Genomic DNA, 27,773 nt, shown 5'->3' on the forward strand with positions numbered 1-27,773 from the left:
TTCACATTAAGCCATCGGGCTACACCAGTTTGCGACTATCCTGCTTCCATTCTTCCTACGGTCCTCCAACGTAGAGGGTGGGTAGGCGTCTTCTGTGCCGTACTGTGTGATTGTACACAGCGATTGTGGATGTGGGACTACCCGGCAAACACCACGCCGTTTGATAGGTGCCCTGATGTCATCGTTGGCGTGGTTGTGCGTTGAACGGAATGTCATCTTCCGTGCAGAACACGACAGTACGGGCATCTGTTGACCGTCTGTATGATTATGTAGTGAATTAGACACAGGACGGGAAAATAGCTGTTTGTTGCTTTCATTTTGGACAACAGTGTCTACAGCTGTGACTTGTGACTGATACTAGCAACGTCATTTCTACCAGTTCCTCATTTCTACTTCTCAAATGGCTACAGACCAATTATGCATACTCCACTGGACTAGCACTCCTGAAGTGAGAAAGATACTGGAAAAATGCCGTGGCCACAACATTGGGTGCTGTTTCCTGGATCAATCTTTCATTTTGCAGCGGAATATGGGCTGTTGAACTTTCTGGTAGGTTTAGTATTGTGTGCTGGGCCTTGGACTCTAATCTAAAATATTGTGTTTGTATTAGTCTTAGCAAGTACGCGCACGGCTTCTGTAATCTTCGGACAGTTGGTGAGGGCTATTGCCAGAACTGAAATTGTGAGGGTCAGTCTTAAATTTTGTATCGATATTTGATTCCTAGATGGTGTTTCACAAAGATTCATCCAGTTTCACAAAACAGTATCTTTTGCATGGGTAAAGATTTAAAATTATCGAAAGTTTGTCTCCATCGCTGTAGAAGATGGAGCCTTGGAAAATCAGATGAATCTTATTGAAATATCTGTATTTTATTACGAGTCTCGTTCATCATCCCAATAGTAGTCTAGTCAGAGTACTTATAATGAATCTTTTACTAAATTTACGAAAACGAATATAGAGGAGTGTAATATAATAAATTCCTGTTAATTTCCATATAGACTTACGCAACTTCTTGCTACATGAAAATAAATATTATGCATCTCACAACAGGCATGAGAATTTATATTTATGCCGAGACTCAAAAGGCCTCTTGGTAAAACAAAATATGCAGCATGTTCATTTATGCTGAGAAATTCAGCAATCGAGTAAATTGTTTTTTTTTTGTGTCAGCAATTAGTTGCTGGAAGAGCACAAAAGCGAGATACTGTGTCGAGTCCTAGTCCGGCACACAATTTTAATTGGATAGAAAGTTTCAGAATAGCGCCAATTGCGCTACAGAATAAACGATACGTTCAAGAAATGTTGCCTCAAATAATGGCTAAGCCATTTCTCTGGAACAGCGCTTCTTTCAGGAGTGGTAATTCAGCAAGGTGCGTAGTTTGTAAGTTTGGAACACGTTAGTGCGCTACGGAGGTGGGTCAAGTGATTAAAAAACTGTTGCGAAATGCGAGATGATCTTTTAGCCAGGCGTTGGTGGCAAGACTGGCAACTGATTCTCAGCATAAGCAAACGTAATCCGTGTATATTTGGAAAGAATAGATAAGCTACTAAAATTACGTGATACGGGCAAACGCACTAGACTTGATATTTTCTTTTGAATGCTACTTTACTTTTTTTAAATGAAAGCACATTACACGAGTTGAATTACGTCACACAATCTCGGACAAGGAGAGAGTCAAAAGTGCATGTTCTATGCTTATCGCAACATAAGCAGATGGCTCCCAATGGACAGTACCAGCTTACCAGCCTCAGCAGAAAGGCTGAGATTGGGCTCCTCTTCAGAGCTCTTAGCCTTTAGGGCCTATACAGTTTTCGTGCACAGCGTTTAATATTTGAAGATATGAGTCTGGCAGACAGTATACCACACATCCAAGGTAGTACAAAAGTATCATAAAATTGGAGCAGACTAGTTTTGTCTGTTCTCCAATCAGTAGTACTCTGCAGCACTGGTCCCTTACTTAGTTTGCATTTATCGTGAATCCCTCGCCCAGCGCAAAGTGCTAAGCGACTGGAAAGAAGCGCAGGTGACTCCTGCATACAAGGTGGTCCATTGATAGTGACCGGGCCAAATATCTCACGAAATAAGCATCAAACGAAAAGACTACAAAGAACGAAACTGTCTAGCTTGAAGGGGGAAACCAGATGGTGCTATGGTTAGCCCGCTAGATGGCGCTGCAATAGATCAAACGCATATCAACTGCGTTTTTTAAAATATGAACCCCCGTTTATTACATATTCGTGCAGTACGTAAAGAAATATGAATAGAGATGGGTTGTTCGCGAACTAACGGGTCTAAAGGAATGGTTCACCAAGATGTACGGAAAGAGCGAGGAACGAATTCTAAGGACCGGTCCTTCATAGTTCACTTCGGGTGCGGCTTTCTACTTATAGTTCCCGGGAACGGGAAGCGGTCGCTCTCGTTCATAGCCTCAGTCCCGTTCCGCCTGTCTCGGTCTCGGTCGACCGGACTCTTCCTTCGCGTGGCCAGTCGCCGCAGTTCCACTGGCGACTGCTCATAGTTCAGTATCGAGTTGTTGTTCTTCGTTTCGTTCGCTTCGCGCGCCCATTCTAGATCTGTTTCAAACCTTTTTCGAAATCTGAACTTCTGGTTATTTTCCTATTCTATTCAGCGTTCACGACCGGTAATTAAAATGTATTTTATAATTAAACTACATAAAAATTACGTGGTATGTATTATATATATCTATCAGGTAACAAAACTGCATATCAGCTTACTTCATTTCGATAAACAGCAGAAGAAATACTTGTAAAAAGCAAATTTTTTTGTTATTACACATGCAAAGGACGTCGGCACGGCACACGCGAATGGCCATTTTTCCGTGTTTTTTTGATCCAAGTTAAAAGTGCATGTTCATTGTTATGGAAGGAAGACCCGACTTACAACCGAATGAAGCCCGGGCTTCGTAACTGAGTGTATGGTGTCACATTTCGTAAAGAGAATATGATTACTCCTACAATATTTCACTGGCGCACTAAAAATCAGCCGCAAGTACTAGACTGCTCATTGTACCTTACCAATCGTCATCTGTTGTTTCGAAATTGTTTGCATTAGCTTATTTGTTATTTCTTCACTAACTAATTATTACATATTTATCTATTCCGCTCGTAGCGGTCAACAAATCGTGCGTAACTGGCGAGCAGTCTATTTCACTGCGATCAGCCAGATACCGCTACAGTTGGCTAAACGAGATGTTTTGCAGAATCACGAAAATTGCAAGTGTGTGAGGATTCTGTTATGAATAAAAACTCTGTACTCCAGGGTGGAGGCAAGTCCCCCTATTGGCGCCATCCATCTTCAGTCACCTATGCTACTAATTTTCAATTTTTCATAAGAACCGTATACCAAGCACAATGAACGGTCAACGAGTAAAAATGAACGGTTCCCAAAAAAGAGCGATCACCAGTGAGCTAGTTCCCAAGGTTGAAAGAGTTTGCCCATCTCCAAATATGTAGTTGGACCACTTTTTTCGCTTTGTGATAAATGGCGCTGTAATAGTCACAAACATATAGCTCAAAACTTTAGACAAACAGTTGGTAACAGGTAGGTTTTTTAAATTAAAATACAGAACGTAGGCACGTTTGAACATTTTATTTCGGTTGTTCCAATGTGATACATCTACCTTTGTGAATTTATTTCTGAGAACGCATGCTGTTACAGCGTGATTACCTATAAATACCACGTTAATGCAATAAATGCTCAAATTGATGTCAGTCAACCTCAATGCATTTGACAATACGTGTAATGACATTCCTCTCAACAGCTAGTAGTTCGTCTTTCGTAATGTTCGCACATGCATTGACAACGCGCTGACGCATGTTGTCAAGTGTTGTCGGTGGATCATGATGGCAAATACCCTTCAACTTTCCCCACAGAAAGAAATCCGGGGACGTCAGATCCGGTGAACGCGCGGGCCATGGTATGGTGCTTCGACGACCAACCCACCTGTCATGAAATGTGCTATTCAATACCGCTTCAACCGCACGCGAGCTATGTGCCGGACATCCATCATGTTGGAAGTACATCGCCATTCTGTCATGCAGTGAAACATCTTGTAGTAACATCGGTAGAACATTACGTAGGAAATAAGCATACATTGCACCATTTAGACTGCCATCGATAAAATGGGGGCCATTTATCCTTCCTCCCATAATGTCGCACCATACATTAACCCGCGAAGGTCGCTGATGTTCCACTTGTCGCAGTCATCGTGGATTTTCCGATGCCCAATAGTGCATATTATGCCGGTTTACGTTAGCGCTGTTGGTGACTAACGCTTCGTCGCTAAATGGAATGCGTGCAAAAAATCTGTCATCGTCCCGTAATTTGTCTTGTGCCCAGCGGCAGAACTGTACACTACGTTCAGAGTCGTCGCCATGCAATTCCTGGTGCATAGAAATATGGTACGGGTGCAATCGATGTTGATGTAGCATTCTCAACACCGACGTTTTTGAGATTCCCGATTCTCGCGCAATTTGTCTGCTACTGATGTGCGGATTAGCCGCAACAGCAGCTAAAACTGCTACTTGGGCATCATCATTTGTTGCAGGTCGTGGTTGACGTTTCACATGTGGCTGAAGACTTCCTGTTTCCTGAAATAACTATCCGACGAACGGTCCGGACACTTGGATGATGTCGTCCAGGATACCGAGCAGCATACATAGTTCACGCTCGTTGGGCATATTGATCACAGTAGTCATACATCAACACGATATCTACCTTTTCCGCAATTGGTAAATGGTCCATTTTAACACGGGTAATGTATAACGAAGCAAATACCGTCTGCACTGGGGGGAATGTTACGTGATACGACGTACTTATATGTTTGTGACTATTACAGCGCCATCTATCGCAAAGCGAAAAAAGTGGTCCAACTAAAACATTCATATTTCTTCACGTACTACACGAACATGCAATAAAAATGGTGGTTCCTGTTTTAAAAAACGCAGTTGATATCCGTTTGACCTATGGCAGCGCCATCTAGCGGGGCAACCATAGCGCCATCTGGTTTGCCCCTTCGAGTTAGACGAGTTTCGTTCTTTGTAGTTTTTTGTGAGATATTTGGCCCGGTCACTATCAATGGACCACCCTGTATAGGAAGGGTAAAAGAACGGACCCACAAAATTACAGACCGATATCCCTAACATCGGTTTGCTGCAGAATCCTTCAACGTATTCTCAGTTCGAATATAGTAAATTTTGGTGAGACCGAGAAGCTTACGCCCACGGATCAGCGCGGTCTTAGAAAGCACCGCTAGTATAAAAATCAGCTTGCCCTTTTCTAACATGGCTTACTGCGAGCTATAGACGAAGTGCAACAGCCAGATTCCATATTTATAGATTTCCGGAAAACCATTTGACACAGTGCCCCACTCCAGACTTAACGAAGATATGAGCACATGGTGAGGTCTATTGGAAGTTTGTTATTTGCATTTCTAGAATTAGTACGTTCCGTGAATGTCTCAGACGCTATGCGGCACTTTTAAATCGCTTATTTTTCGCGCGCAGTCTTTGGTCAGAGTAGTTGTCGCTGGAAGATGTGCTTGTTTTTGTCATGGCTGCGAGGAGCGCGGGAGTTCTATCGTAAGGCATTACTGAGACACGCCGAGCAGAGGGTTCGTGGCAATGTGGACGTGAAGTTAAATGCATTTGCCTTCAACTAAAAATCATTTTTATTTTACTTTTGTGAAACAGACGAGAAGAATTTGATTAATGATTTAGGATAAAAAGAGTATGAAGAGGAATGAAGCCAATATTTTTATTTATTGGCACTGCAGTTGCGTAGTTATGATTCATTGTTAAACGAGACATCCATATCGGGGAACCTTAGAATTTTCATTAAAGACTGAGTAATTTTCAAAGCAAGATATTTTTCATACTTATTAATGATGTGCAGCATTAGTGAGAGTGAGGATTTATTATCAATGTTACCTTCTGTCAATGTTAATGAATGCTGGAACACATTTCATGCAAATAACTATCAGACAATTTAAAAACCGTTTGTTAAAGGAATATTTCGCCAAAGAGCAATCTCCACATCGTCGATCCAAGTCATTTTTATTTGGTGTATAAAATATTTTACTTGTTGTCTGGAGCATTGCACCAAACTCAGCAGCTGTAGTTAGAGATTTGCAGCTGACGCACAGAGCAGCAAGCACCGCGTTTCCAAGCAATTGCTTTACGAGGGAAAATATTTTCATTTCAGGATCAGTTTGCTGCAAAAATTATCAACGCACAGGCACCATTTCATATTATTAGGCAGATTATTAACGCACAGGGATCACTTCGTTTAATTAGAGAAGTTAATCGTTAAGTTCAGGATTTAATCACTTTGCACATTTTAAAAAAGATAATAAAACAGGGCCAATGTTGTATTCTCGCAGGCAGATGCATTTGGTTTCTCTCTCTGTTGGAAATCCACAGTCACCTAAATCCAAAGAACAGCAAAGTTAGAACAGTGGGCCACACTAGTGTCCTATATGTGGTCCCCTTTACAGATAAACCACATTTTCCTGAAATTCCACCAATAAGCCGAAGTCGACCTTTCGGCCTTTCTACTAATGTCCTCACACGCTGGTTCCACCTCTTATTGCTTTGCAGCGTTACACTTCGATATTTAAACAACGTGACTGCGTCGAGGATTATATTAATGCCGTGTCCGACGGTTAGTGTCCGACGTGTTAGTGAGTTCTACTCATCTGCATTAATTACAATTTTTCTATATTTAGAACTACCTTGAATTCATCACACCAGCTAGAAATTCTGTCTGTCATATTGTATTCTCTTACAGTCACACAACTTCGACACATTACCGTACACCAAGGCATCAGGAAACAAGCGCAAATTGCTGCTCACCCTTTCCGCCGTATCATATGTATATAGAAAATAATAACGTCCTATCACATTCCCTGGAGCACTCCTGATGATACCCTTGTCTTTGATGAACACTCTCCTTCGAGGACAACATACTGCTTCTTTTACTTAAGCAGTCTTCGAGCCACTGAAATATCTCGGGAACATATTTCATTGAAACTTTTCTTTAGAAACTGATTTTCGTTTGATTTGAAATCCTTACTGGCTTGGTTATTATTCTCTATGCACACAAACGATACAACGGAAAGGGAGTGGGGGGGGGGGGGGCAGCAATTTGCACTTGCTTTCTGATGGTGCCTTGTTGTACGGTAATGTGTCGAACTTGTGTGACTAAAGTGCGCGTCATATATCTTGGCGGCCGAGTTTAGGTTCGTTCTGCGCATCTGACGTCACAAAACACAGTCAGCCAATGAACAGAGAACGACGTTGCCAGATCTCGACAGCAGTGCAGAGCACGGACGAGTGTCTTCAGTTTTAGAAACGTTCAGTCATAAATAAAGTAATAGAACAAAAGCAATGTCTTGATAGCAGACTCTTTTACAGAAAGTTTGGAAAAAGCATTCTTTATACCAATTGCTTCATATTCTATTAATTAATTAAACCAAACAAGCAATAAGACTCCTAATTCAGGCGATAGCAAGGAAAGGTGTTTGTTTCAATCTCACGAACTGCTTTTTCGCAATAAAGAACAGCGGTAATTGTTTATTTCCTATTGTACTTCGACGAAGCGTGAGTAATTCATAGTCATACCAACAGTGTTTATAAGTAGTTGCGTGAGGTGTTACAGTCCTTATGGAGTTACACTGTTCGATGAGCCGAAGTAGCGGAACGGATAAGGTGCTGGGCTGCCAAGTGAAGGGTTATGAGTTCAAACCTTGTGCGGTGCTTAATATTTTCTTAATTTAAAAACAATATTGGAGTGCCTTACTTCACGAATTTTATTCGTTTGAATGAAATATCTAGTGCTTTGCCTCTTCATTAACTTTTTCGCTGCTGCAGACACGTGCTCCCCGCATTCCGCGCTGTGCGCGATTTTGTCATCACTGCACTTCTCGCCTGTGCAGACACATGGTGTTCCCACTGCTTTGATACACTTATCATTCGATTTCACAAAAACTATTTGGCCAAAAAATTTGATTTTTACACGTCTTCTTGCCTGATACTTTCCCCCCATAAATGACTTAATTTTGTTTTGATGTGCAGCATTAAATGCAGTAAACCATTGCACGAAATTTTGAAGAGTTTGCAGAGGTAAAAGTCCACAGCGTATACTTTCTGAGTAGTCAATTTTAGTTGCCACAATGTTGAGAATGAAATGTGGACAAGATACCTAAATTTCATATAATATTTACTGTATAACAATATCTCATTTAATCTAAGTACCACATAGGTGTCGTATGTAATATTGAGAAATATTCTGTCTTTCGCGACTGTAATAAAAGTTTTATATACACACGGCGCGTTTGGCTTTATTTTAAAGCACTTCCATCGGTGAAAGGTATGGCACATACACAATGGTATTCATGTTCTATTTCTTGTTTTTGTTCCACAGTCGCAGTTTTACCAATGGTATTGAAATATATCCCTCTTCTGCAACTGTTATAAGCGACTTATTTAGACCAGACGCGTTTCTCTCTTTTGAAGCATCATAAGAGGACTGTATTTTGTGTCCTCCATTGCCAAGTCACCTTTCGTAGTTTTGTGATGCGGTAGCACAATATTCAACGTTTGTGTTGGCTCATCAGTGTTTTAGCAAATAAATGCTGTTTGTGTGTGCCACACACAAAATTATATGTGACATAGCTCTGAGCACTTCACTGACAGACGGTATATTCAAGTCCTAATGTTTTTGTAAGTCCACGTTTTGTTTAATGTATTTTGTCTACTTCAAAAAAAAAAATGGCTCTGAGCACTATGGGACTCAACTGCTGTGGTCATAAGTCCCCTAGAACTTAGAACTACTTAAACCTAACTAACCTAAGGACAGCACACAACACCCAGCCATCACGAGGCAGAGAAAATCCCTGACCCCGCCGGGAATCGAACCCGGGAACCCGGGCGTTTGTCTACTTCCTTTTGATTGATTGAAGTGCTTTAAAATAAAGCCAAACGTGCCCAGTGTAAGTAAAACTTTTGTTACAGTCGCGAAAGGTGGAATATTTCTCAATATTACATACGACACTTATGTGGTACTTAAATTAAATGAAATATATAGGTATCTTGTCCACATTTCATTCTCAACATTGTGGCAACTAAAATCGACCATACGGAAAGTATACTCTATGGACTTTTACCCCTGCAAACTCTTCAAAATATCGTGCAAAGGTTTACTATATTTAATGCTGCGTAATAACTGCGTTGAACATCGAAACAAAATTAGGTCATTTATGGGGGGAAGGTATCAGTCAAGAAGATAGGTAAAAATCTAATTTTTGAGCCAAATAGTTTTTGTGGAATCTAATGATAAAGAGTGTCAAAGCAGTCGGAACACAATGTGTCTGCATAGGCGAGCAGTGCAGTGACAAAATCGCCCACAGCGCGGAATGCAGGGAGCACGTCTGTAGCAGCGAAAGGGTTAATGCGGCCGTGGTGGCTTTACTTCATGAACTGCGCGCACCCCCCTGCACGTAAGCTTGCGAACTATGCTATAGTATGGCGCTGCTCCTATTGGCGCGTGCGTCGTGTGCAACTGGCAACGCAGCAATCTCCAGCGCCTGGGCGGGCATGCGCGAGCCGCCAAGATAAAAGAATTGAACTATAAGAGAATACAAGATGACACAGACACAATTACTAGCTGGTGTGATGAATGGAAGGTAGTTTTAAATGTAGAAAAATTTTAATTAATGCGGATGAGTAGGAAACACTAACACGTAATGTTCGGACACGGGATTAATAATGTGATCTTTGACGCAGTAACGTTGTTTAAATATCTAGGTGTAACGCTGCAAAGCTACATGAAACGGAACGAGTATATGAGAACTGTGGTAAAAAAAGCCGAATGGTCGACTTCGGTTTATTGGGTGAATTTCAGGAAATTGTGGTTTGTCTGTAAAGGAGACCGCATATAGGACACTAGTGTAACCCACTGGTGAGTACTGCTGGAGTGTTTGGGATCCGTACTAGTTCGAACTGAAGTAAGACATCGAAGCAATTCAAAGGCGGGCGGCTGGATTTGTTAATGATAGTTTGGAACAACGCGCAAGTATTACGGAGATACTTCGGGAACTCAGATCGGCATCACTGGAAGGAAGGCGACGTTCCTTTCGAGAAACTACTGAGAAACGAGATAGTGTGCTGTTCTGTGAGATGGGTAGACTGAGCGCTACATTTCTGAAACAATTGACCCACTGTCCGCTTCTTTTTTCGGCACCTCTAAGGGTCCTGCAATGAATAAGGCACTACCCTCCTATTCTGAAAGACGGAGTTCAAATAACCGTGCGGCCATTCTGATTTAGATTTTCCACTATTTCCGCAAATCGATTAACACGGATACGCGAAGACTTCGTTTGGGAAGGACGCCGTCAATTACCTTCCTAATTCTTGACCTATCCGAGATTGTGCTCCATCTCTACTAACTTCAACAACACGTTTAATCCCAATCATAATTTCTTTCCTTCTTCCATCGTTCTTTATTGTCCACCGATGTCTAATTTTACCTCAGATTCGACGCGTGAGGTGACAATTTTGACAATAGCGTGTCACTGAAGTCTCGAATTTTGAAAATTTTGCATTACGCTGACTCCAGTATTCTTATATCTGAACGTCTTAGCTATACGAGGAAAATGACCAAAATAGCGGGTTGGTCGCAAAATAATAGCCACAGGATTTTTCTGGGCCCATGTATTATCGTTCATTACACGTTTCGGGCTCTGCCCGTTTTCAGACGACCTAGTGACAAATTAGCAACATTATTATTCTTTTTACAATCTTTTAAATTTACACAAGTGTCAGAGGATCTATGCTAAAACATGATTGAACAACAAGGATATTGCTGTTCAATCATGTTTTAACATAGGTTCTTTTTAACAATTGTGTAAATTTGCAAAATTATAAAAACAATTTATTAGCAGAACATGTGAAGATGGGCAGAGCCCGAAACACATAATAAATAATAACGTCCTGTGACTATTTTGTTGCGATCAAACAGCTGTTTTAAAGCCATTTTCATTATTGTAACCATAACAGTCGCGCGCCTCTACTACAACTTTCAGTTCTGTCTATTCTGTTAGCTAAATGCTCACACTGCACATTTAACGGGATGTCGTTACCTCTGCCTGCGAAAGGAAGCGCACTTAATGAATGCGAAGTGACAAGAAGGCATTATTAGTTCACGTTACGTCAAAACAACTGAAATGTTAAGAAAATTGTGACCGCAGAGTGTTTCAAGAAGGTTTTAGAAGAGTGTGTTTTAAATGGGTGAAGCAGGAACTTAGATAATTTTAACATGTAAACTACGAGTACATGTTTACTTTGGCTCCAGTCAAGCTGCTGGTTCATGTGCCTGGCGGTGGGTGTCTCCCTAATTCAGCATATTCGCTCGCGCGTTAATTATCCGATGCGCGTCGAGTCGAAATGACGATAACGCAGCAACAAAAGGCCTTTTGTGTTCTCCATTCCAACAGGTGCAAGTCAATTACAAGTGTGCGCCATTATTTTCCTCAACAATCTGATCTCGCACTGCAACACTGGCCTCCGAGATAGCCTAATCTCACGGTAGATGGTTTGTGAAAGACGCTGTCTGTATGCCTCCCATTCCAACAACTTTTAGTGTACTATGACGCCGCGTGGCAACAACGGTGAAAGCATAACATTTAACATGCTCACAAAATTGTGGAACGAGTTTGACTATCATCTGCGTATTTGTCCTGCGTTCGGTATTGGGCACACTGAACATTTGCGAAATGTTAATGAAAACATCGATCCTAAATGAACTGTACAAACATCAATGTTGATTGTGTATTGGCTCTGAGCACTATGGGACTTAACATCTATGGTCATCAGTCCCCTAGAACTTAGAACTACTTAAACCTAACTAACCTAAGGACATCACACAACACCCAGCCATCACGAGGCAGAGAAAATCCCTGACCCCGCCGGGAATCGAACCCGGGAACCCAGGCGTGGGAAGCGAGAACGCTACCGCACGACCACGAGATGCGGGCGATTGTGTATTCACGCAGAAAATATACCCCTGTAAGATTGTATGGGGTTTTGCCTAATTTACATAACTATCTTAATTCGTGTAGTAGATAAAGTCTTATGAAACAGGATTAATATTTTTGGAACAGCGTATGTCATGAACAATACGAAACAAAACAACCACATTAATGAAAAAATTGCTAGTTACACAAAACCAATTAGAATTATATCCAAGAAGGTTGAAAGGCAGTTCGTGGAGCGACAGAAGTTTTAATGCCAAAGAAAGAAGAACGGTGACCAGTCTGTACCGATATCGTCAACTGCACATGAAGCAACAAATTTATAATGAAGTCACAACACGTTTAAACGAGCGCACTTTGGAGCGAAAGTAAAGACTTCTTGTACCGTGTCGATAGGTGGGTAGTATTGAAGATGGGAAATAATAGTTTTCCACACAATAACAAACAATTACCCTTCCCAAACGTTAATGCAGTTGAAGGCATATCCGTTTAGTTTGTCAGCAGTGACAATGCGCAATGCAAAATGAGGACCTAGCAACTTAATGACCACCAATAGAACAGTTTTTGGATACTGCGAGGGATATTACACACTAAGCACTTTCCCGGAATGCTTTTAAAGAGATTTAGATGAAAGAGTGTGTTCAGTAATGTTGGAAGAAAGAATATTATCGAGAGCAGCGTGAAGTTACTATCAAATACTACAGTTGGTGGTACAAAGATTATGAGCTGGACAAACAAAGACCATTATTTCTAATTAATAAATGTAAGTAACAAATATTAGTCTCTCAAGATGAACTGTCTGGTGAACCACCACAGCCTGAAATAGCTTCCCAAACTGATCAAGTCCAGTACAATATCTGTCGTTACAACAACAGAAAAGAAAATGGACTTACTGAAACACGTGTTTCAATACTATGTGTATAACAAGTTTCTGCAGTTGCTTGCATTTTAATAAAATCGCCCTAGGAAGTGCTAATGAAGCGACGGTACTAAACAACAAGAAATACTTGTAAGGGCGCTAAGGGCGGATATAAAACGACTTTTCATTTTTATTACCGTTGATGTCTTCGAAAGCTGTACACATTTATAGAGCAGTATCACTAACTTCCACCTGTTACAGAAATACGGAGCACGTGTCATGCTCATGTGTTACAAGTTTTCGAAGAACGAAAAATCCTTTGTATAGCAATCAACACGCAACCGGCACTCAAACATCTCGTACAAGTCAGTTCGTTCTGTTCATTCACGAGATTCACCGCACTGTAGACAACGGCGCAAAAAAAAAAAAAATGGTTCAAATGGCTCTGAGCACTATGGGACTCAACTTCTCAGGTCATTAGTCCCCTAGAACTTAGAACTAATTAAACCTAACTAACCTAAGGACATCACAAACATCCTTGCCCGAGGCAGGATTCGAACCTGCGACCGTAGCGGTCTCGCGGTTCCAGACTTCAGCGCCTAGAACCGCACGGCCACTTCGGCCGGCACAACGGCGCACTAGCCATCAGTGAACAAAGTAAGACTTCTCCAGTATCGAATTAGATTTGTGACTTGACTCAGGACTCCCAGCAGGTAGAACTCTACCTGTTGTTCTTTACAGACTGAAATGGCAATTTCAGAAGTACGACAAGGAATGTTAGAGGGGCGTTACTGTTTACAGTGTGTGTAAATGACCTACTGCTTAACTAAAGCTCCACTGTTTTCAGTCGATGCTGCTATAGAGGAAATTAGTCAGTGGCTGTAAATAAATGCCTCATATTCTGCATAAATAGGCGGGGAGATTTATTAATGTTTGATTACACTAATGGACAGTAATAACCTAGGATAACCGTGTCTGTAGTAGTACGCTTATTTAGGTGCACTAATCAGCCGCCCAAAACTGTAACGAGGTAAGACGAATCTGGCGTAGTGATGAACGCTTGCGGGCCCAGGTCTCAGGCCGTGTCCAAGCGAGACAAGTTCAAATGGCTCTGAGCACTATGGGACTTAACATCTGTGGTCATCAGCCCCCTAGAACTTAGAACTACTTAAACCTAACTAACCTAAGGACATCACACACATCCATGCCCGAGGCAGGATTCGAACCTGCGACCGTAACGGTCGCACGGTTCCAGACTGTAGCGCCTAGAACCGCTTGGCCACCCCGGCCGGCAGCGAGCCAGGTGCAAGGCCGTCAGCAAGGCACCAGAAGTGGGTAAATCCCAACGCTGGGAACCTGGACGACTGTTGCTAGCATGGCCTTTGTGCAGGAGACAATGCTCCAAGAAATGGCGGAGTGTCAGACAATCAGTGATGGCCGAGTTACAGCTCTTCTGAAATTCCACAATAACTCTCAGCAAATATTAATGCAAATCTGAGTGCGTTTGCGATCTCAGGAAAAGGAAGTGCATCCAATGACAACAATATTTCAATACCTTTAAAACTACAGAAGCTAATATTTCACAGTGAATATACACTTACACAACGAACCTCTAAATTAACAACTTTTAATTGCTTCGTTCGATTTCAACGAACAATATCTTAGCTCCAGAATGAGATTTTCACTCTGCAGCGGAGTGTGCGCTGATATGAAACTTCCTGGCAGATTACAACTGTGCCGGACCGAGACTCGAACTCGGTATCTTTGCCTTTTGCGGGCAAGTGCTCTTCCAACTGAGCCACCCAAGCACGACTCACTCCCCGTCCTCACAGCTCAGTTGGTAGAACACTTGCCCGCGAAAGGCAAAGGTCCCGATCTCGAGTCTCGGTCCGGCATACATTTTTAGTCTGCCAGGAAGTTTCAGTATCTTAGATGATAGCATTGCATGGCAGCTATCACCCCTGAAAGCTACCTACCTATATTTTATTTACTGATTTACGACATCTTTTATGTCTCTTTCATTACATAAACATTTGTCAGATCATCATATTTTCCGCATATGCTCAGTAAATGAACACAGCATCAATACCTCATATTTTGTTATACTTGCGTTTTTATTTAATGAACAGTTTACCATTTTGCCAGTAACTATTTAAATGTTGATTGCAATTGCTTTTAACAAGCTGTGCTAATTTAAAGGTGGTCAACCACATGTGTTAGCCGACGACAGCTGGAAAGATAACCAAAAGATGCTCCATTTAAGAAGGCATAAATAATCGTTTAAATAATATTTAGCAATAATCTGTTGTCATTTAACGTGAGCGCACTTGCGCAAAAAAACTGACTTATTCATTCACGAACCAACTATTCCTTATATTTATTGTTAATGATCTGAATGTAACTGGATCTTTATAACATTTTTATTTAAAATATTATAATGTATTACTTTAGTCCAAGAAGTGGTAAATTTAAATCAAATGATGTCTGTAAAGCTTAAGGATGATTTATTTTTGATGGGGATGGCCTTCAGCCAATGGAGAAGCGGATGGTAGCGGAACACTATGGGAGTCAAATGGAGATTGGGACTTCTTGAGTGAAGAGCTCAACGGAGCTATTATGGACACTTTGTGGCGAGTTCTCGAAGAAGGCAGACGTGTCTAGAGTAATATGTGTGATTCAGTAGTATAGGTAATTTTTTCTGGGCGGTAAACGTCATCTACAATACTCTAACTTTTGAAGGGACTTTATATTTCGAGAGGTCTGAATGTGCTCTCGAGAAGGACTAAATTTTGCCCTTGATTTATGGAACTGGGAAATAGACTATGTGGTTCTATTTTTTGTGTATCGCACGTGTTAATTTGTGAATTGAACTCTGAACTGATTAATATTTCGTTTGCTGTAATAGCGAAATGAGCTTAGTTTTCACTTATCTTTGATGACTATTTTGTCTGGAGAATTTGCTACCATTCTTTTAACACACTCAACGTAATTTTACTGCATTTCATGAGAGCATTTTCTGTCCGTGTATCGTAGGATCAGTTCCCGTTTAGTTGCGATGTCATTTCTTGAATAAACAATATTCAGCTTAATTCTCTGTCGTTGACATCAATTACAGACGCTAGGCTATAACCCTTTTCGTTAAATTATTTATTTATCTTTCATTATGTATTTCTGCATAGTTAATACGGAATTCTAGCCAGCGCATAGACTACAGGATCACAGCTGCAGGTTATTATTTGCAGCGGATTAACCGCGGGGCATTAATGCAGACGAGTACGGCTCAACCTGGTGACTGAGTTATTCTTTCTATACAGAGCCATGCACAGCTCCAGTACCTAAAGGACGAGCAACCGGAGGTAAAGACGCAACTGGTTAGCTCTCATGGATTGATGTTTGAAAGAGCAACTCCACTTAGCAGTGAAAGAGCAACTCCACTTTAGCAGCAGTAACCATCAAGTATCGTCGCACGTCGAGAGCGACCTTGGGGTGAAATGATCACACAAAATTAGTTGTAGGAACAGCAAATGCCACGCTGGGACTCACTGGATCAAGTAACTCACCCTTGCCTGATACGGTTTCCACAACGCTCGTTCGTCTGATTCTTGAGCATTGCTCGTCAATATAAGACTTACCATTTAAGATTAATAAGAGAGAGAGAGAGAGAGAGAGAGAGAGAGAGAGAGAGAGAGAGAGAGAGGGAGGGGGGGGGTGGAGCCGCGCGTTCAGTCACGTTGATTAAGGGCAGTTTGGTTATGGAGATAACCATGAAACTTCAGAGGCAGACGCTACAAGACGTCATGAAGTTAACACACTACTCCCTACCAGTTTGCGAAATGACGAAAACGAGAAAAATCGGAGGAATTAAGAGCTCACATGGAGGCTTTACAACAGTCGTACATCGCACGCACCATTAGTTAACGGGAGAACAAAAAAGGGAGTGTGTAATGTCAGTGGTATACCTACTGACACACACACACACACACACACACACACACACACACACACACACACACACACACCCCAAGTGTCTTGAGAAGAAAGGTCAAGAAACTATATATTAGTGGCTATTTTAACAGCTCACTGGTCGCTTAGGAGCGCTGTAGATAGTGTGGAAATGGTACCAGGAGGCCGTATTACTATACTGCTGACAGCTCACGACAGTGAACAAGTGTGTCAGCTCCAGTCGGTTACATGGAATGAGCTCAGTAAGATGAGTCGACGCAGAGGCACGACAGAATGGCGGAAAAGAGCTACTGTGAATGGATGTGCCTGCGACCACACCGTGATGAAAGTTGCCAGATTCATTCGTTTATCGACGCAGACTACCCTACGAAAAGTGTAATACTGAACCAATGCCACACGGCGTAGGAACAGTGGTCGTAAAAAGATCCTAACCAACAGGGACCAGAGAAGACTGCCACACCTTGTAAAAAAATAAAAAAATCTAATTCAAACCCAATAGGAATTGTCAGTTTTCAGTGAATGCAGACGAGTCACAACCACTTTCCGATGGACATATGGGGTCGGATACCTCCTAAGAGGCAAGTTCTCACAGCGACACCCAAAGCTACACCTCTTCAACGGGATCAACAAAACAAACTTCTCAGTAGCTGAGTGGAGGCGTGTAGTGTACCCTGGGAAATCGTCATTTGGGCTCTTTCCAAATCAGATGCCAGGGTGAGAGTCATTCGAAGAATCTTAAGGTAATGTAATCCGTCCGCTAGAAAATGGTTTACAAGCCACTTGTTCAAAAATGGTTCAAATGGCTCTGAGCACTATGGGACTTAACATCTGAGGTCATCAGTCCCCTAGAACTTACAACTACTTAAACCTAACTAACCTAAGGACATCACACACAACCATGCCCGAGGCAGGATTCGAACCTGTGACCGTAGCGGTCGGGCGGTTCCAGACTGAAGCGCCTAGAACCGCTCGGCCACACCGGCCGGCCAAGCCACTTGTTCGTCGGATTCTTATTGTTCATCGGCCTGGGACCCTTTACAACTACATCTACGTAGATACTCCGCAAGCCACCAAACGGTGCATGATTTAGTGTACCCTGTATGCCTACGAGTCATTTCCTTCCTATCTCCGCTCGTAAATGGAGCGAGGGAAAAATGTATTTCTAAATGCCTCTGCGCCAGTCTTAATTTCTTTTATCTTGTCCTCGCAGCCCTTGCGCGAAATGGCAGCAGTAGAATCATTCCGCAGTCAGCTGCAAATGACGGTTCTGTACATTTTCAACTGTTTCGTGAAAGCAACTTCACCTACCCCGTCTCCCCCTCCCCCACCCCCAGATATACCCATTTGAGTTCACGAAGCATCTCCGTAATACTCTCATGTTTATTGAACCTACCGGCAACAAATCTACCAACATGTCTCTGAATTGCTTCGATGTCTTCCTTTAATCGACCTGGTTGGGGATCCAAATACCTTATCAGTACTCAAGAGTGGTTCGCAGAAGGGATCCAACTCCAGTGGCAATCGTTACAGGAGAGGTATTGTGAATCACTGAGACGGTTACTGTCGAATTTACGAGAGCATACATTCGAAGAAGAGTTGGGTAACTTATTTCCTCCCATAGACGTCTCACGAAATGGCCATGGCCATTAAATCAAATGAGAGTTTATGTGGAAGTTTATAGGCAAACTTTCTTCCCACGCACCGTTTACGAATGGAACAGAGAAGGGGAAAAATGATGGTGATATGAGAGGTACCCTCTGCCACACGCAGTAAGGTTGCTTGTGAAATACAGGTGTAGATGTTTAAGGGGCAGTCAAACGAAAATCGAACACCCGTCACTATGGGACCATGGAATAGATCCATTCAAAAATAATCACCATATGCGTTAATGCATTTATCCCACTGGGAGACGAGATGATCAGTTCCTGTTTCATAGAATGCGTTCGGCTGCTGACATATCCACAAGCAGATCCACTCTGACTTCGTATGACAAACCGACGTCCATACATGGCTCTCTTCAGGTCGCCCAAGATGTGAAACACCCATGATGAAATGTCTGGGCCGTACAGAGGTTGTTGCAGTGTTTCCAACTATATCACTGAAGCATAGCCTTCATCCTACCGGCAGTGTGACTCCGTCCAACAGCATTCCAACAGCCTGAGGGCAACATCCCACATCATACCCGCCAAACAAATCCGAAGCTGTTCACACAAGTTCTGGTAATGTCATCATGACCACCACTTTCCACTGCATGGGCCCTATGCTCATCGAGTTCCTCAAGCGTGGAACTACAATCGATGCACAGCGCTATGAAGACACCTGTGACGTGCCACGAAATAAATTTCGTGTATGACTTCATACCCGACAGTAAGGAGAGGTCGGCTACAGAGTGATGCAGCAACTATGGTTTTAGGAAGACTGGATAGGAGCAGAAATGATTAGCAAACAAGATACAACAACAAACTTACCTGTTACTTCTCCAAACGATGAAACTGATTAGAAATGACGCCGCAAGAAAGTGTGCAGCTCTCCATGTCAACGAGAAAGAGGCTCACTGCACTGTATCATAAACGATGGTGTCAGAGCAGCGACTAGGGCGTGAGTGAGTAGCATCATGTAGCGAAGAGGCTCCATCCTGTATCAGGGTGGCAGAGGCCGATCTTAGTCCAGAGCCACTGGAGGCAGGGCTCAGTGGGTGTGCACCATTGGTTATGTCAAACCACACGACTGCGTGCGGCATCTGATTGAAACGTGTAATTCCGTTGCCAAATTAAAGACATCCCTGGGCAAGTATCGATAAATGGTACCACAGTAAAAATACCCAGGAATGCTGTCGGATGGAATCATCTGGTTTAACAATAACGACCGTCCCACGGTGCTAATCGGATGAAGGCCACACTTCACTGATTTGGTTGGAAGACACGGCAAAAGTCTCTGTACAGCCTGGGTTTTTCACCATGTGCTTTTCACACCATTGGCGATCTGATGAAAGAGGAGTTTAGCCTGCAGTGTATCGAAGGTGTAGCCCATGCCAGAACTGTTTTGTGTGTTTTTTCGTATCTTTAGTAGGGCCCTCTCATTTAGGATCTCAACGTAGCTGGTGCATGGAAGAATGACGAGAGGCATACCTGGAGCTGGGCGAAGACAGATCCGTCGACGACGAGCATGCGCCCGTAGGGCAGCAGGATGATGGTGGGCGTGGCGACCATCCCCTGGTCGACGCTGAGCGCGAGGTCCGAGGGCGAGGCGGCCTCGAGGTCTGCGCGGCAGCCGCAGCAGGCACAGCAGGCGGCGGCGCAGCGGCGGCGGCAGAAGGCGCGGCAGCAGGGCGCGCCCCAGCAGCAGTAGGCCACGATGAAGCACAGCACGGCCACCATGACGAGCAGCGCGGCCAGGCCCTGGCTCTGCTGGCTGGGCACCGCGGCGCTCGCGCCCGCCCCCGCCGCCGCCGCGCTGTGGCTGCTGGCGCCGCCCGCACTCGTCGCCGCTGCCGCCGCCGCAGCCGCCGCCGCCACGCCAGACCCGCTCCCGGCGCTCATCTTGCCCGCTGCAACACCGACCACCATCTCAGAGTCTGCATCGCGTCGCTAGACAGCAGCAATACGACGTAATTTAAAAACTAAACTTACAATTCATACAACTCTCCGTTTCACTGGTTGAAACAGTGTTATTCGTAAAGGAGACCCAATACAAATAATTTTTATTTCACGATCACCTGACATCGACTGGAGGAGTGACGTTTCTGTGGACAGGACGGTTCCGTGGTGTTATGCAGATACAAAAACGGTGACAGGATTTTCTTCCACATGTTAATTTTTTTCATAGTGATCATTTTGACCACCACGTATCTGGCATTTTCACAATGTTGGCAGGAAAATTTTCCTCTTCCAGAAGCTACAGGAACTGCAGCAGGAGTATATGCAGGAGCTGTTCAAAAAGAATGGGAAATTTATCTGTTCTCATGTCGCACTAGTGGTGGACCCAGTGCCTGCAGAAAAGCCTTCTGCCCTGACACCACTGGTTTCGACGAGTATACAGAAAGATAGGAGAATTAGCTGTGCCAGTTGTTTGTAGCACAGCCAGGTACGGCATATCATTGATCCAAATGGTATAGCCACCTTGTTATTGACCAGCGGTGTACGATTATTTGAAATCATTTAACATTTGAAGACCTCTACCAAGCTCAGAAAATTTAACTTCGAGAAGCTCCATTAGTTGCTCACACATTATCCTGGACATGAAACGTATGTGGTGGCGGCGGCATAGTGCAGTTTTATCAGCACCACAAGCGCCCCAAGCAGTTGACTGTGGCCTGGATTCCTGACCTGCAAGATCTCAAGTATGTGAGTGTTCACCATGTGATACACTTATTTGGACTCACTATCTAGGGATGGGTTCATCCAATTAGCACCGTGCCCTGAGGACCCAAATAGGGCATTGCCCTCGTCCGATCCTTCCCTAGCCAATGTTCCTCAGATTGCTGAGTAACTTGAACTTACAGCAGTGGCAAGGGACGTACTTCCCAACAACTGGCAGGTGGCAAAATTAGATTTGTGCAGCAAACAGCTCCCAGGAGGTTGGCCAGGCGACCTTGTCTTTCACTGAGCCGCACTATGACGCCATTTACGATACGAGTACAGCGATGTCACGGCGCTGCCCACCTTCGCCCAAGCCGCGCTTGGCAGATCTTTTAGGTCGAACAATTACTATCCCTACTAACGACGTTTTTCGGGCTCTCGGTGTTCTCCTTCCGCATCTGTTTCTCTTCAACGGGAAGTCTGTGGTCCTGCCCCGATTGACATTCGGTGAATATTAGATAGGACTGCCTATACATAGACGACCAGTGTGGGTTATCCCAAAAAGTATGTCATTGTCATCAGTTAGTTGGCGATCGTCTCAGGCCCTAAAGTTTTCCCTGGGCTCAGAGGCTCTCTCTAACACCCCAAAATCGCTCCAGCGTATTCTGTTAACATTGGCCGTCGGTGGGCGACCAACTGATTTTCATGTAGACACAGCAGCAACGGTCAGACTAACTTACAAAAATACATGCTCTTGGGCTGCTCTGCTATCAAACGACAGCTATATCAAGTAGTATCTTATAGCAAATTGCATATTATAAAAAGTGGAATAGCAACTTACACTGATCGTGGTAAATTCACCGTTGGCACAAAACACTCTTGGGCTAGACGCCTTTTCTGTTTTTGGATTCAAGATCGTTCACAAGTTCCATTAGTGTCCCAATCAGTCCCCTTTCAAGTTTTGGACTTTTTCCGCACGTCATCCAGTCAGCTGTTTGAGAACACGTCAAGTCAGGCAAAACATGTCGAGGCCCATGTCTCCCTTAAGCCATCAGCTTTTTTTTTTTTTTTTTGTGGTTTTAGGGCGCACAACTTCAATGGTCATTAGCGCCCTGACTACTCTAAGAATGCACCGCGAGGCACAAGTTGACCACAACAACTAAAAGGGAAAACACGATAAAAGACAGACTGACAGGCATAGGATTAAAAAACAGCATCATCAAATGTCCTTAGCAAGGTTTGTCAAATTGATAAAACGAAGAACACGAGCAGCTGCTCGTGGGTCATCCGCTAAAATGGCATCGAAAGTATTTGGCAGGTTAAGATCGAGGCGCAGTGTGTTAAGATCTGGACAGGACATTAAAATGTGTCTAACCGTCAGCAAGTGCCCACATGGGCAGAACGGCGCCGGCGCAGCCGTCAGCAGATGGCGATGGCTGAACCGGCAGTGTCCAATTCGTAACCGGGCTAAAACGACCTCCTCCCGCCGAGAAGGGCGTGAGGAGGACGTCCAAGCCACGGGAAGAGGTTTTAAGGCCCGAAGCTTGTTGTCGGTAAGTGCAGCCCAATCGGCATGCCACAGAGATAAGATGCGCCGACAAATCACCCTGCTAAAATCGGACGAAGGGACGCAACAAGAAGCTGTCCGAGGCTGGAGGACCGCAGCCTTGGCCGCGGCATCTGCAGCTTCGTTCCCAGGGATACCGACATGGCCCGGAACCCACATAAAGTTAACTGGAGAACCGACGTCCACCAGCTGCTGAAGAGAGCGTTGGATCCGGTGTACGAAAGGGTGAACCGGGTACGGATCACTGAGGGTCTGGATGGCGCTCAGGGAATCTGAGCAGATGATAAGCAGAATGTCGGTGGTGGCAGATGTAAAGAACAGCCTGGTAGAGGGCAAAGAGCTCAGCTGTGAAGACCGAACAATGGCCATGGAGCCGGTATTTGAAACTTTGTGCCTCGACAATAAAGGAACACCCGACCCCGTCATTGGTCTTAGAGCCATCTGTATAAATGAAAGTCATGTCGATGAACTTCGAACGAAGTTCCAAAATACGGGAGTGGTAGACCGAACCGGGGGTGACCTCTTTTGGGAGCGAGCTGAGGTCAAGGTGAACGCGGACCTGAGCCTGGAGCCAAGGTGGCGTGCGGCTCTCGCCCACTCGAAAGGTTGCAGAGAGGGAAAAAGTAAGGTGTTGAAGGAGGCGACGAAAGCGAACTCCAGGGGGTAGCAGGGCAGAGACATACAACCCGTATTGACGGTCAAGAGAGTCGTCAAAAAAGGAACGATAAGACGGATGGTCGGGCATTGACAGTAGCCGACAGGCATACCGACAAAGCAGTATATCGCGCCGGTAGGTGAGTGGCAATTCGCCAGCGTCAGCATGAAGACTCTCTACGGGACTGGTATAAAATGCTCCGATCGCTAGTCGTAAACCCCGATGTTGTATGGAGTTGAGGCGGCGTAAGATGGATGGCCGTGCAGAGGAGTATACGAAGCTCCCATAATCCAGCTTGGAGCGGACGATCAACCGATATAGACGAAGTAGGACGGTTCGATCCGCTCCCCACGACAGACCACTGAGAACACGGAGGACATTTAAAGAACGGGTACAACGGGCGGCCAAATATGACACATGTGGAGACCAGCTAAGTTTCCTGTCAAATGTAAGGCCTAAAAATTTGGTTGTCTCCACGATTGGGAGAGCAACGGGACCGAGTCGTAAGGACGGTGGGAGAAACTCTTTGTATCGCCAGAAGTTAATACAGACCGTCTTCTCGGCAGAAAAACGAAAGCCATTGGCGACACTCCAGGAGTAAAGACGGTCAAGAGAACGCTGAAGACAGCGCTCCAGGACACGTGTACACTGCGCGCTGCAATAGATGGTAAAATCGTCCACGAAAAGGGAGCCTGATACATCAGCTGGGAGGCAATCCATTATTGGATTGATCGCGATGGCGAAGAGAGCGACGCTCAAAACTGAGCCCTGTGGCACCCCATTCTCCTGGCGAAAGGTGTCGGACAGGACAGAACCCACACGTACCCTGAACTGTCGATCCATTAAAAAGGAACGAATAAAAAGAGGGAGGCGACCGCGAAGGCCCCATGTATGCATGGTGCGGAGAATGCCCGCCTTCCAACAGGTGTCGTAAGCCTTCTCCAAATCAAAGAACACAGCTGCGGTCGGGCGCTTCCGCAAGAAGTTATTCATAATGAAGGTCGACAAGGTAACCAGATGGTCAACAGCAGAGCGGCGCCTACGAAATCCACATTGTACATTGGTAAGTAGGCGTCGAGACTCGAGCAGCCAAACCAATCGAGAGTTAACCATTCGCTCCATCACTTTACAGACACAGCTGCTAAGCGAGATAGGTCGATAACTGGAAGGCAAGTGCTTGTCCTTCCCCGGCTTAGGAATCGGGACAACAATAGACTCGCGCCAGCATGCGGGAACATGTCCCTCAATCCAGATGCGATTGTATGTACGAAGAAGAAAACCTTTACCCGCAGGAGAAAGGTTCTTCAGCATCTGAATATGAATAGAATCTGGCCCTGGAGCAGAGGACCGTGATCGGCCAAGTGCGTTTTCGAGTTCCCGCATGGTGAATGGGGCATTATAACTTTCACAATTCGAGGAGCGGAAGTTAGGTGGCCTAGCCTCCTCTGCCTGTTTGCGGGGGAGGAAGGCAGGGTGGTAATGAGCGGAGCTCGAAACCTCTGCGAAAAAGCGGCCTAAGGCATTGGAGACAGCCTCAGGGGCCACAAGGACGTCATTCGCGACCTTCAAGCCAGAAACTGGTGAGTGGATCTTAGTGCCAGATAGCCGGCGCAGGCTACCCCAGACAACAGAAGAAGGAGTAAAACTGTTGAAGGTGCTTGTGAAAGCAGCCCAGCTGGCTTTCTTGCTTTCTTTGATAATACGACGACACTGAGCACGTAATCTTTTATAATTGATACAATTCGCCACTGTAGGGTGGCGTTTAAAAGTGCGTAAAGCACGTCGACGAGCACGTAAAGCGTCTCTACATGCTGCGGTCCACCAGGGGACCAGTACGCGACGTGGATGGTTGGTTGGTTGGTTGTTTGAGGTTAAAGGGACCAAACAGCAAGGTCATCAGTCCCTTATTTCAAATAGGCTCCATTCTGCTAACGGGACATCTCAGTATAGTCAGAAAAATAAAACGGATAAAGGGGAAACGTAAAAGGGCAGTCACGTTGTCATTAGTAAAAACAAATGAGGGAAGTTGGCAAGAGAACGAACCCAACACTATGCTGAAACAGCATAGGCAAGACCACCTGTGACTTAAAAGGTACAACTGCTATAATGCAGAAAGTACGTATGGGAATAGAAAAACTAACCAAGCCTTAAAAAGAAGGGGTAAAAACAGAGTAAAAGGGAAAGAAAAGAGGATTCCGGTCAGGGAGGTGAATCGGGAATCTCTGAACACTGCCTACAGTGGGAGACACCCAAACACTCACCGCCCTGCCCCAACACCAGAGGGAGATTAAAAACTTTAAAACTGAGAATAAAAACCACTCTCCCGGAGGAAACCTAGAACCAGAGAGACCATCCGGGAATCGTCAGCCAACATCAAAGGTAAAGTGTGGGGGAGTCTGTACTTAGCACGCAGAGCCAAAAGAAGGGGGCATTCAACCAAAGTGTGGGCCACTGACTGGAAGGCTCCACAACCACATAGCGGGGGTGGCTCATCACGGAAAAGGAAACCATGGGTCAGCCTGGTATGGCCAATGTGGAGACGACACAGCGTGGTCGAGTCCTTGCGGGAGAGGCTAAAGGAAGAACGCCATGGGCCTGTATTCACCTTAATGGCACGAAGTTTATTAGACAGTGGAGTAGCCTCCCAAGAATTGGCCCATGACTGTGCAAAGTGGGATTTGATGTGAAGCCGTAAATCCGCTGCAGGAGGGGTTACAGAAAATGGGGGGTAAGTAACTGCTCCCCCAGCCAAACGATCAGCGAGCTCATTACCCGGGATACCCACATGGCCCGGGACCCATAGGAAGTCAATGGAACAGGCAGCACGGTGAAGATCAGCGAGATGGTCATGGATGGCAGAGACCAAGGGATGGCGCGAAAAACACCGGTCAATAGCAAGAAGGCCACTCATCGAGTCCGTACATAACAAAACGCGGTTGTGTTGGGATTGTTTAATAAAGGTAAGGGCCCGGGAAATTGCCATCAATTCCGCAGTAAACACCCCACATGAGGGTGGCAGTAGATTATTTTCCGTTCCAACAAAGGACGTGAAGGCATACCCAACATGATCAGCAGATTTAGAGCCATCAGTGTAAAAAACAACAGCATCCCGAAACTCCCATAAAATTTGGCGGAAAAAGGAACGGAACACCACCGGGGGGATGGAATCTTTCGGACCGCGGCGGAGATCCATCCGAATTCGAGGCCGAGGAACTAACCAAGGAGGGGTGGAGGGGAGGGAGCGAGGAAGACAGGACAAAGAAGGAAGCCGAAAATCACGGGTAAGAGACGCAAGGCGCAGCCCAACCGGTAAACCCGCCCGAGGGCGGGACTCAGGCGGGCGACGTCCATGGTCTGGGAATAGGATAGAATAGGAAGGATGAGCGGGAGAAGAACGGATAGTAAGGGCATAAGACACCAGAAGCTGGGACCGCCGAACAGAAAGGGGGGGGATCCCAGCTTCAACCAGGAGACTATCAACAGGGCTAGTAGGGAAGGCACCGGTGGCCAAACGGATACCACGATGCTGGACTGGATCCAGCACGTGCAGCGTGGAAGGAGCAGCTGAACCATATACTTGACAACCATAGTCCAAACGTGACAGAACTAGAGCACGATAAAGACGGATGAGGAGGGAACGGTCCGCACCCCAGGAGGAGTGGGCAAGGAAGCGAAGGACATTGAGTTTACGGAAACATCCTACCTTCAGGAGTCTGATATGGGGCAGCCAAGTGAGCTTGTTGTCGAAAAGAAGACCTAGGAAACGAAACTGTGGAACCACAGGCAATCTTTGTGCAGCGAGATAGAGCTCTGGATCAGGGTGGACCGTAGTACGGCGACAGAAGTGGACCACCCGTGATTTTAAAGGAGAGAATTGAAACCCGTGGGAGAGGGTCCATGCAGAGGCACGCCGTATAGCCACCTGGAGCTGCCGTTCTGCAGATGGCATCGAGGAGGAACTAACCCAAATGCAGAAATCATCCACATACAGGGCAGGGGCGACCAAGGGACCGACAGAGGCCACAAGTCCATCGATAGCAATGAGGAAAAGAAGGACACTCAAGACAGAACCCTGTGGGATGCCCGTCTCCTGGGTCCGTGGAGAACTAAAAGCAGTACCAACTCGAACTCTGAATGACCGATGGATCAGGAACTGGCGGATAAAAATCGGGAGGGGGCCCCGAAGACCCCACTGATGAAGGGTTAGTAAGATGTGATGGCGCCAGGCCGTGTCATAGGCCTTGCGAAGGTCAAAAAACACTGCAACCAAATGGCGGCGCTGGGAAAAAGCCTGCCGAACTGCGGATTCCAAGCGAAGCAAATGATCGATTGGAGATCGTCCCTCTCGAAAGCCACACTGGTAAGGGGACAATAGATCCCG

At 45.0% G+C, this 27,773-nt stretch overlaps 1 protein-coding gene and 1 long non-coding RNA gene across 3 annotated transcripts in view; both read right to left on the minus strand.

Annotated features, from left to right (window-relative positions):
- Positions 1–20,315, minus strand: part of LOC126481979 (uncharacterized) — a gene marked incomplete at its 5' end in the record, with an annotated part of 32,261 nt that extends 11,946 nt beyond the window's left edge. Inside the window, one exon of the mRNA XM_050105944.1 lies at positions 20,001–20,315. Coding sequence (XP_049961901.1) covers positions 20,001–20,315 — 315 coding nt within the window. The remainder of the gene's footprint in view (positions 1–20,000) is intronic.
- Positions 20,316–27,773, minus strand: part of LOC126481161 (uncharacterized) — a 369,956-nt gene continuing 362,498 nt past the window's right edge. For both annotated transcript variants that reach the window (XR_007587524.1, XR_007587523.1), the window contains exon 3: positions 20,316–20,419. This is a non-coding gene — a long non-coding RNA (uncharacterized LOC126481161). The remainder of the gene's footprint in view (positions 20,420–27,773) is intronic.

This window comes from Schistocerca serialis, chromosome 5, assembly GCF_023864345.2.
Source record: "Schistocerca serialis cubense isolate TAMUIC-IGC-003099 chromosome 5, iqSchSeri2.2, whole genome shotgun sequence".
NCBI lineage: Eukaryota > Metazoa > Arthropoda > Insecta > Orthoptera > Acrididae > Schistocerca > Schistocerca serialis.